The following is an 11,222-nucleotide window of genomic DNA, read 5'->3' as shown; positions in this document are numbered from 1 at the left end:
AGGGGGATGACGGGAGGGTGGAGGTGTTGTGAGGGGGGAGCGGAGTTGTAGGAAGGGTGGCGAGTGGGGTGATGTTCGGTCCGAGATGAGTATCGGAACGGACGGAGAAAGGGTCGGAGAGGTAAGAGGAGGGGTGTGTTGCCAAGACCGAAGGTGAGTATCGGAACGGCAGCGGTAGGTTATGACTCCGGAGGTGAAGAGGGTGGAGGTCCGGAAGTCAGGTCGGGGTCAGGTATGCATGGATATGACAATAGGAGGGAGACGAGGGAGCAACAGCAGCTCCTCGTCCAGGCCATCCAAACGGGCATGGTCTGATAACTTGAGGGTGTCAGATGATGCCTGTGATAATTGCGCCCATTGGAGGTGCTGTTGGAATTTGTACACATGGTCTTGGGAACCTAAATGCTAAAATATGGACATTCTGGGAGTTGAACCGCAGAACCCTGCATAGGTACCAAGAGTGTGTTACCATTACACTAAATGCCCACATTAGGCGGAGGTGGTTTCTAACAGGTGCAAGTACAATAGAGCACGAAGAGATGCCAAGGGCATCTTCACCTCTCTGAAAGACACAGAGAGAAGTCAATCTCCAAAAGAGGGAGATCGAATTACTAAAACACGAGCTCAAAGAGGCACATGCACTGGCAGACCTCACTGCCAAACCCATCATGATGGGGGCCTCCCAGGTCAGGGGGAGGGGATATGGTGCCAGGGCATCAAATATCCCACCACCCCGTGGGCAGGCAACCCTGTCTGGGTTGCATAAGGGCCCACCCTCAGAAGGGCAAACCCATGTCAAGGGGAAGAGGGAGAGCGGTGGGCAACCAACAGCAGACCCCAAAATGGGGACCACTGCCAGAGGCAGCAGGCTGCTGAGTACCTCAGCACCCTATTGGCAAGCTACCCTGCAGGGAAGTGTCCACATGCTATATGAGACCACTGAACTCAACAAGTTCGGTAAAGTCAAAGCCCCAGTCAACGTAACAATCGACCCCAACTTCCCCATGAGGAGAATAGTGGGGTCAGAAGCGGTGCACAACGCTGCATACGCTTGGTGGACAAGTGTGAGTGGGAAAGAATTCATACACTGGTACGAACAGGCTGAAGCCGCCTTTAAAAGCAGCAAGGTACACAGAGTCCTTCATGAAAAAGCAAAGGAAACTGAGAAATACTTCTTGGGACTCCCAAGTATTGCAAGACTCATGGAGGAGTACAATTCCCCAGAGAATAAGGGAAAAATCTCCTGGGAAAGTCTAGGCAAAGCTGCCTATATCAAGTCCCAGTTCAAACCACTCAGGACCCCTGAGGAATGCGCCACAAGAACTGCAGAGCGGGAAGCGAAAGCTTCCAAATACTGGGAAAGAGATGCAAGTCTCTGTGCTGGACAAACAGGCCAGTGACCACCCTTCCCCATGGGAAGAACGGTAAACTTACCGTACTCTACACCTGAGCCAAGTAGCTCAGGAATGCAACAACCCACTCCCACCCAGGAAGCACCCACTTCGTCAAGCCCACAGTTTGACAATGTAGCTCAGGCTATGCCATCGCATCCGACGCAGCAATCAGATGTCCAGATGAACAACCTGGAGGAAACCCTCCTCCGGGGCAATAACTCTACCCTTGAGGAAAGGGAAAGTGACACAGTAATACACCATTGAGGCGCCCGTTGTAGGAGAAATAATGGTCACCCTATGAAAACTCATTATGGAAATATGCCAGATAAATCACAAAAACCCCATATGACAAGTAGATATGAGAAAATAGAAGAACCTGAATTTTAACAAATTTTAACGAATTATTATGACTACATATGATAAATTGGAAGAAAGAAAATTAGTAAAAATACTTCAAGCTTAGCACCAACAAGACAGAATGCTTGGGGGAGTTTATAGCAAATATTAAACAAGGAACTAGGACAATCAGGCAAGATTTGACTATAAAACCAACCAGAGAACCTCCATGGAAACTACCTTCCCACGCCCGCACATGTAGCTGAGGATGGAAGTACCACGGAACAAGGATTCCTTAGGAACCAATGCAAAATTCAGTTTGTGTTTATAATAGGAAATGTAGATGTCTTCCAAACGGACCCAATGAAAGTAATTACAGGGAAAACTACCCATAAACGATGGAGATATGACTGAAACTCTCAGAAAATGAGGACAACATTTAAAAGGCAAGTGCAAAGAACAAGCAGTAACGACTGAGACGAGCTTGATAGCCCATTAGAAAGGAAGGGATCTAATCTTAATCCACCCAAATTTTCATAATAAAAGGTTCACGCATCAATGAGATATTCAATAACGGGATGAGCAACATCAAAGTCATGGCTCAGGGAAAAGATGAAGTTCACGTAGGATCCATGTTTAAAACACACAACGAAATTTACATGGAAATAGTTATGCAAAGTTTCAAACGGTCCAGCTGTTGTGAAGTTACACCAACGATGGGAATATAGAAATCCGCATCATGCTTAAAGACATGTGAGGGTGGCGATGCAAAGGGAACCAGCTGTCGGAACTGAGATCTGCACTTCAGCAGATCGTGAAGACCAATTTCTGTCCAAATAAGGAAGACCCCGGTCAAAACAAAGCATGGAAAGTACAAAACAACCTTAGATCATGAGGGAAAAATCTGAAATAAATCATGGAAGCCCATATTAAGGATACAAACACCCACACATACAATAAATTCCGAAAAATTAAACAGAAACAGCGCCCACATACAAACGAGTATGGGAACAACACATGTGAATACTGAATGTGCATGTGAACTTTTGCTAACTCGACGAATACCGAGAAATAGAGTACAACTTTGGTACCATTGGAAAGGTGGGAATAAATGAAAATTTATGATGCCGAGAACGTGAAAAACCATTCAGAAATGAATGAGATACAAGGACATGAAGTTAGAAACCTGAAAACACGTGGGAAGACAGCTTCTAGATGTCCAGAGCCCCAAATAAAATACATAAAAATATGATATCTTCGAGGACGACCTATTATAACAACGAACAATACATATGAAGGACTAGGATGCAATAATACAAAGGGGAATCAGGGGAGATGGACGAAATCCATGAAAACCATTAAACTATGACAGACCATGGCAGGAATTTTAGGGAACGGTATACTAATGAAGCAGAGAGCTATAACACATTCGTTTGAACAATTCTTTACTACCAGCAACTTTTTCTTTCAGTTCTAAACCTGAATAATTCACTCATTTATCATTTCAAGTCTCATTTCAACTAAATGTTACTGGATAAAAATAGAATAAATCAGCTGAAGGTCTCAGTGCAGCCATACGCATAGTAATGTGAAGTTTGAATTCAGAATGACCGAGTCATAGCGAACTTAATGGTAAATAGGAGGAATTTGAAATAGAAAACTGCGACAAATGCAGTGCAGTCAAGTTCTAATTGAACCATTAAAATAGCTTAGGTGAGGAAGGACAATAAGGATTCTAGGCACAGTCTGACCACAGTAGAGCCGCAGTTCAGCACAGCTGAGCACAGTAGAACTATAGCATGAGAAATTCATTTTTATTCAGTTTGAGGAAAATACACTGTAAATAAATCCTGTAAATACAAGGTAGAGTGTGAAAAAGGAAGGCAACCCAAGGAGTATAAAAGGGAGACCCTTTCTGCAACTTTTCGCCCCCCCTCAGAGAAGTAACAAAATAGAGTATTATTTTTCTCAAGCATTTCTGGTTGTCACTCCAGCACAAAAAAGTGATATACAGTTAAGATTGCCACTGTAGTAAAAGGCAGCAATTAGGGAGAGAAATATTAAGTAAATATTTCAACAGGAGAGCTGGTTAACACTCCAGATTTCAAAGTGTAAACACAAAACAGTTATTTTGCTACTGTTAAAACAAGCAATAAAATAAGACAAAAATAAAACAAACTCAAGGGACACTTCAGACACAATCTAAACCCATTAACTGAGTAGAATCTTTGAAAATTCACCAAGTAGAAGATTTAATTCAAGTTAAAATCCAAATTAAACAATCCTACACAGAATTACACCCAGACAAATTGAGAAATTACAATAGAGGAACAGCTCCACAGGGCTTTGTTTATCTGTAAGTCAATTCTCAGAAACTTTTAGACTAACCCATAAAATAGAATTAGCCAAAACACTCGGATCGGTACTATAAATACAACAAATATTACTAGTACACTTCCCCATCCTAACTAAAGAACCAGGGAACAGCTTGGTGGTGGTCTCATTTGAACCTCCCAACTGACCTTCCTTTGTTCTTGTTAGAACTGGGTGAGGGTGGACAATTCTGGAGGGGAACCGGAGACTTAGCAAGGAGGGACCTTGGCCTCAGCAACTCAAGTGGAGCACTGTGCCATTGCTGTTTGTCCATTTGGTCCTTAATTTCATAGGGGGCGAGCAGGAAGTCTCTAGGGGGCATTTCAGGTCGATTTTAGACTAAGGCCTAAAACGAGTATGTACAGGCACTGATATATATATAACAAGAGGGCAAAAGCACAAGGAAACAAAGGGGATCTGAATCGGAACGAAGGCATCCAAACAGGAACAAAGGGAAGACCAAAGCGGAGTGGTACCGAAGGTCATAAGGCAGAACCTGTGGTACGTCTGAAAGGAGGTAAGGAGGGCAAGGCCCAGAGGGGCAGGAGGATGAGGGGAAGTGGGGATGATGACTAACTGGCTAGAATGGGAAGAAGCAGCAGTCCAAATAGGGATGAGGGGAAAACGCGAGAGATACATTACTGTCAGGGACTCGTCCGGGGTCGAGGGGGTCCAGGTATAGCGTCCGGGACCGAGAGCCTGGCGGGGGGCGGATTGGGCATGCGTACTGACAGGCCCGATGCGGGACAGTGGTCCCTGGCCACTTAGACTGAAGTGGAAGGTTGAGAAGAAGGCTACTTCTTCGGTTCCCACTTCAGGTTCGTTTATATACATGCGGCTTGGATCACATGACGGGTGCCACGTCACCCTCGCACACAGCCGTAACCATCCGGGTGTCTCCGTGGGAGATCCCGAGGGTATCCAGTGCAGGCACGCGTGCTGGGCACAGCAGGAGGTCGCCCGAGGTGCCCGGGCCGGGTACATGGTGGGCGCGCTGCAGATGGGTCAATTGTACATTGATACAGAGAAAGTCGTCCATGTAGAATAAAGGGAGAATAAAGAAGAAGTAAGATAAGGAGAAACTGAGGAGGGGAGGATGAGGGGGAAGAAGGGAAAGGGGGAGGAGGTAAGGGAGGGTGGAGCGGCGGGGTACCGGGTCAGGTTGGGCCGGGTGGAGCTGGGTCAGGTGGGTGTGCCCTGACAATTACAAGCGGCAAAAGTGCCAAAGGTGATCCATGGAGCTCGGAGGTTGCGGAGCTTATGGAGGTTGCGGAGGCAGGGTTGAAAGTCCAAGGGATATTGGCAATGGTGTTTACATAGTATGAGGTCACCAATGCAATGGACTAAGGCTGAGGTGGAGTCAAAGTCCAAGGTAGGAGCTATGATGGAGGCTTGGAGCAAAGGTACAAGCGGTGTTCGAGTACGAAGTACGGGACAGTGGTGGAAGGTCATAACTTGGTGGGGGGTCGATGGAAGAGGGCCAGAGGGAAGAGAGAGGAAGGAGGAAGGAGGTAAGGTGTGGAGGAGAGGAAAGGTGTCAGGTCCAAAGGTGAGTATCGGAGCGGACAGGAGGAGAGTAGTGTCAGGGCCCGGCCTCGGACTCGGAGGCTCCCTGACCTCAGCCCCCATCTAACCTGTCCTTGCACTATGCGGGGCATGAGATGTATAGTAAAAGGAAGGATAATATATACACTTGCCTATGCGGGGCATGAGATGAGAAGAAGGGTAAAGGTCTCATCTCCCCGCATGGTTGCTATATAAAGGAATGGGTCACATGCCCACAACTATACAGCTCCTAGAGTTGTGTAGTGTGACCCAGAGGGAACATCCAGGTGGCAGTGCCCAGTAAGCGTGGGAACGTTCTGGGCGAGTTGCTTGCCCAGAACTGTGGCTGTGACCCGTGGGAACATTCTGGGCGAGCTGCTCGCTCAGAAAGTTCCCACGCTATCCCGTGCGCGCGTGTGTACACAACACACAAAGGCAACAACAAGGCAACAGTCAAAGAATAAAAGGGGGTAAAGTAGGTGGGGAGTCCGGGGCACCCTAAGGCAGGGTGCTGAACCCTGACAAGTAGGAGGGTGGCGAGAGGAGTGGTGTTCAGTCCGAGGTGAGTGTCGGAGCGGATGGAGATAGGGCAGGAGAGGGACAGAGGAGTGGAGGTGGCATGGGGGGGTGAGAGGAGGTGTGGTGTCAGGACCGAAGGTGAATATCGGAACGAACAGCGGTAGGGTAGGACTCCGGAGGTGGTGAAGGAAGGAGGTCCGGGAGTCGGGTCGGGATTGGATATGCACAGATATGACAGTTCTCTCCTTCACTGTGAAAACACCTTCCCCCAACTCAAGGCCTCACACACAATATTGTATGCAAGGAACCACAAGTAACAATTGCGGAAATCTCTACTTCATGTCAGGGCCCGGCCTTGGACTCGGAGGCTCCCTGACCTCAACCCCCATCTAACCTGTCCTCACACTATGCGGGGCATGAGATGTATGGTAAAAGGAAGAGAATATGTACACTTGCCTATGTGGGGCATGAGATGAGAAGAAGGGTAAAGGTCTCATCTCCCCGCATGGTTGCTATATAAAGGAATGGGTCACATGCCCACAACTATACAGCTCCTAGAGTTGTGTAGTGTGACCCAGAGGGAACATCCAGGTGGCAGTGCCCAGTAAGCATGGGAATGTTCTGGGCAAGTTGCTTGCCCAAAATTGTGGCTGTGACCTGTGGGAACATTCTGGGTGAGCTGCTCGCTCAGAAAGTTCCCATGCTATCCTGTATGTGCATGTACACAACACACAAAGGCAACAACAAGGCAACAATCAAAGAATAAAGGGAGTAAAGTAGGTGGGGAGTCCAGGGCACCCTAAGGCAGGGTGCTGAACCCTGACACTTCGTCAAGCCCACATCCACCACTGCTCGTGTGTAAACACCATTTACACACAAACCCTCACAGAACAAGTGAGGAGGAACACCAAAGACATATAATCTTTGGGTCGAAATTTACTTTCAAAAAACTCCTTCTCTTCATCACTTTCCCCTATGGCTCCTAGCAGATCAGATCAGATCGGATCCGGATCAGAATCCACGGATTTTTAGAGGTTTGAAATAAAATCCGTATCCGGAATCCGCGGATATGTGGATCAACTGTGGATCAACTGTGGATTGTAGATAAAATGTTCCAAAGTTGCATTTTGTCAGAATTGTCCTTGACGAGAGCTTTCTAACAATCCCAAATTTGTCCATATTGGTGGAGAACTGATGGAAATATGGGGAGAATGGTGGAAAACTTGGAGGTCAAATGCCTAATTTGGGAATAACAGGCCTGGGTGGTCAAATAAGACTTGAAAAAATTGGAAGAAAATATAGAAACATGGGAGGGGTATCTAGAACAGTAGCAACAATAGATCCGTTGATAATCCACCCATCCGCAGATTAGAAACTGCAGATATTATCCTGTCAAAAGCCAAATCTGCATCTGCCGATTTTCAGATAAATCTGCAGATATCCGAGTGTTATCCAATCCACTAGGAGCCCTACTTTCCCCTTTGCGATACCCATGTATCGCTGTTCACTTCAAAGTGATGGCCCCACACCCATTTATTCTCTCAATTTCTCTCACCAACATGTATAAATCGTCCACTTTAAAGTGGCAACAATAAAACACTCATTGATATTCCCAAACTCAATGTAACTCTTTTTTTTAATTCTATTCTCTTCATCATTAACCATGACCATGTATGCATTGCAAATGCAATGCAAGGGGGGAGAATGTCAGGGCAATAGCCCTGAACCCCGAGCCATATGTAATTACACGTTGGAAAATCGCGAGATCGATCAAAAACATGAGACTTGACATTTAAAACACCAAAATTTGACGTTTAAATGTGAAATTTGGCATCTAAACATTGTGATAAATTGTTTATGGCATTTTTTGATATTATTGAATGCATTTTTATACCCCTCAAATGCTCTGAATATGTTTTTAATAACTTAATAAATGTGTCATAAATGCTTCCTACAGCATCAAAATCGTCAAAAATCTGTCTCATATAACACATAAAGTACCACCACATCTGACCAATGTATTCTCATCGGCTGTTGGGTAGTTGTTGTAAAAAAACGCCATGAAACGTTTCCCAGGCATTTAAATGATATACAGTCACGTGAGTAGGCGGTAACTTCTGTTAACTGCTTACACACACCGTAAAATACACACCTTTGTATCACTTATGGCTCTGTGTGCTGAGCTACCCCACTGAGACCTCACAAGGACCCTAAGTTATGAAGCCATTAGCAATAATAGAGGACCCCGTCGTATTTTGCATTCAGTTCGGCACCGAGAAATTTACAAGACCCCCTGCAGAGTAGCGGGAATATAAAGAGGGTGGGAAAAACGCTAAGGAATACCAGGCTGGAAAGTGACAAGGTAATTATATACATTGTGTCACGAGGTGAATACGGATGTAAGAGGGTAAGTCACGGGTCGTTGTTACTCCAACATCCAAGACCCTCTTTTACGACCAGAGCTTCGCCGATGACTCCATGGACACCACTTCCTCCTCTTCGCCCCCTTACTCTGTCTCCAAGCTGGAGGCCAGATTCTACTACGCAGGCTTGCTCTCTAGCCCCGTCTTAGTCTACCGTACGAGCACCACACCCTGGAAACCGCCCACCGGTCCTGAGGCGTACCGCGAGCTAAAGGAGCTCAAGCCAGTCTTCAATCACGGGATTGTACACGTCTGGGGCGACTTGGGCCCAAAGGTCTGCGACTATCTCGATTCCGAGCAGATCACGTGGACGAGCGTCGACGTCGTGCGCTTCGCCAAGGTCGGGGAGACCCCCGGTCCCGTCGTTCTATGGATCGGGGTGGTGCCCCAGTCTCTCTCCGGCGAGGACGCCCACACCGCCGCCGTCGGTTGCCTGCAACTCCTCGAGTCGTCCCAGCTCACCGACGTCGAAGTTGAGTTTAGGGAATCCATTCTCATCAGGTCGGTCGGTCCTAAACTCCTCAAATACGTCTCCTCCACAAACCCAACCACCAGCGTTTGCGGTCTCATCACCCCTGCACTCGGTCTGCCGCTCGCTGCCCGAGCCACCTCGTACGCCGAGGGCACTGGAGCTCTCTACATCTCCCAAGGCCGTGACAGCGAGAAGGTCTACATTCTCACCACCCGCCACGTCGTCTTCCCACCAAATGCAGGGTTTAACGAGCTGTACAACCGCAAGTGGACCAGCCAGCCTCGTCGCGAAGTCATCCTCCCCGGCCCCAAGGCCTTCCAGACGATGCTCAAGTCCACCATGGTCAAGATAGGGGAACACAAGATCATGGTCGACTATTACAACCAGCAGCTTCAGGACTTGCAAGGTGGCGGCGACGAGGAGCAGGAGGAGGAGGTGATTCAGGGCAAGTTGAAGGAAGCGGAAGCGACGATCGAAGCCCTTAACCATTTCCACGACAAGGCCACAAAGTACTGGAGCGAAGAGAGCCTGCGCGTTTTAGGACACGTCGCCTACTCGCCTCCTATTACCGTTGGTGCAGGTGCCAAACGTTACACCGAGGATTGGGCTCTCATCGAGCTTGACTGCAACAAGATCGACTGGGACAACTTTAAAGGCAATGTTGTAGATCTAGGCACGTTTTGATCTATCTCACTAGGGCCGTCTGTCTAACTGCTATACCTAGGCACAGAGATTCCGGTGCACAACTTTACCTCACGGATGTACCCCAACCCCTCGGCCAACACCACCTTCAAATACCCGTCTAACCGCCTCTTGCCGCTTCAGGGCATCATCGGGGAAGACGAGCTGCGCCACCCGCAAATGCTAGACGCAGACAACGAGCCTTGCCTCCTCGTCATCAAGAGCGGTTGCGCCACCGGCGTGACCACTGGCCGTGCTACCGGCATCATGTCCTGTGTGCGCGAGTACTTCGAGAACGGCCCTCACCAGACATCCATGGAGTGGGCAATCCTTCCGTACGACAAGTCCGGCGCATTCTCCGCCCCTGGCGATTCTGGCGCCATCATATTTGATGGCCAGGGACGTATCGGCGGCATTCTCACCGGCGGAACCGGCCTGACAGAGACCACTGACGTCACGTATGCGACGCCCTTCTACTGGCTCTTTGATGAGCGTATCAAGGCGCACTTTCCCAATGCCTACCTCTACCCGGTCAGGGCCTAGGCATCATGACATCAATCCAGAACGACATTGGGGATGCAGGCCAGGCGGTCAAAGGCGGAGATGTCTCGTTCCTTTTTCTTCTTATGCGACTTCTTCTCCCGTCACGCTCCTTTCTCTATGGGTGCCTTGACTGGTGGACCGCTGTTTAGGTTTGCCTCTTCCTCATGCAGGCTTATCGCATTGGCAGTGTCTATGGATCCCCTTACCTACCTGGTTTTGGCACTTTATTCCCCGAAAACCACACTACAATAGGGAAAGGGAGGTGTTAACACAGTGTACGTATAAAACCGACGTTAGGAGGGTGACAGCTCTCGACACGGATGCTGCCGGTCCAGTCGCATCCTTCTTTCCAGCTGGAACATCGAATAACAAGCGAGTCGATAAGTCTTGAAATCTTGATGTCCATCTGAGGACGATCATTGTGGTGAATGACTCGACGGCAAATTGGACAGTGGTGGGGAGCATGGAAGCATCCACAACAGATGAGGTGGAACTCAGAGCAGATCTATAGGAGTTCAATGGACACTCTAAACGTTGGTGACAGATGTTGACCAATGCACGTACGAATACAGGGTCGCAAAGGATTTCTATGCAGGCCCTGCAAACTAGGAATGCTGGAGGAGGCGACACAAATCGATCCTAGTAAGCGGGCCAAGTTATAATCATTTGTCGACACAAATCAGAGGATGAACTGACTTCCGACCAACCCATGGTCTGCACGATGGAAAGGCAGAGGAACGGGCACGAGTTCACCAAGCAACTTATCAATGGGGAATCTTCAGGATGTTCCTTATGCGGTTATGTGACCACAAGATGAAGGGTCCATTTGCCTCATTTCGTAGTACTGGAGATGAGCGAGTCAAGGGCGTCCGTCAGGTTACGAGTATCTCAGGGGAAGCTCGGACTTTTGCGTATCGACGCCACCCGCAGCATCTA

At 48.2% G+C, this 11,222-nt stretch overlaps 1 protein-coding gene and 1 non-coding gene across 2 annotated transcripts; one reads left to right on the top strand and one right to left on the bottom strand.

Moving 5' to 3' along the window:
* Window positions 1-413: 413 nt before the first annotated feature.
* EI90DRAFT_t179 lies at window positions 414-486 on the bottom strand. Its single transcript has one exon. It is a non-coding gene; the product is annotated as a tRNA-Thr (tRNA).
* Window positions 487-8,645: 8,159 nt separating this feature from the next.
* Window positions 8,646-10,473, top strand: EI90DRAFT_3226658 (uncharacterized protein; the record flags this gene model as incomplete). The annotated part of the gene is made up of 3 exons (XM_039066488.1): window positions 8,646-8,834; window positions 8,865-9,735; window positions 9,787-10,473. 3 exons carry the CDS (start codon window positions 8,646-8,648, stop codon window positions 10,284-10,286), a joined length of 1,560 nt encoding a protein of 519 aa, XP_038913261.1. The 3' UTR covers window positions 10,287-10,473.
* Between the last annotated feature and the right edge of the window lie 749 nt (window positions 10,474-11,222).

Source organism: Cantharellus anzutake, assembly GCF_015039405.1.
Source record: "Cantharellus anzutake strain C23 chromosome Unknown EI90scaffold_43, whole genome shotgun sequence".
Classification (NCBI taxonomy): Eukaryota; Fungi; Basidiomycota; class Agaricomycetes; order Cantharellales; family Hydnaceae; genus Cantharellus; species Cantharellus anzutake.
Note: the sequence above shows the minus strand (reverse complement) of the source record. Positions and strands in the feature narration are given on the sequence as shown.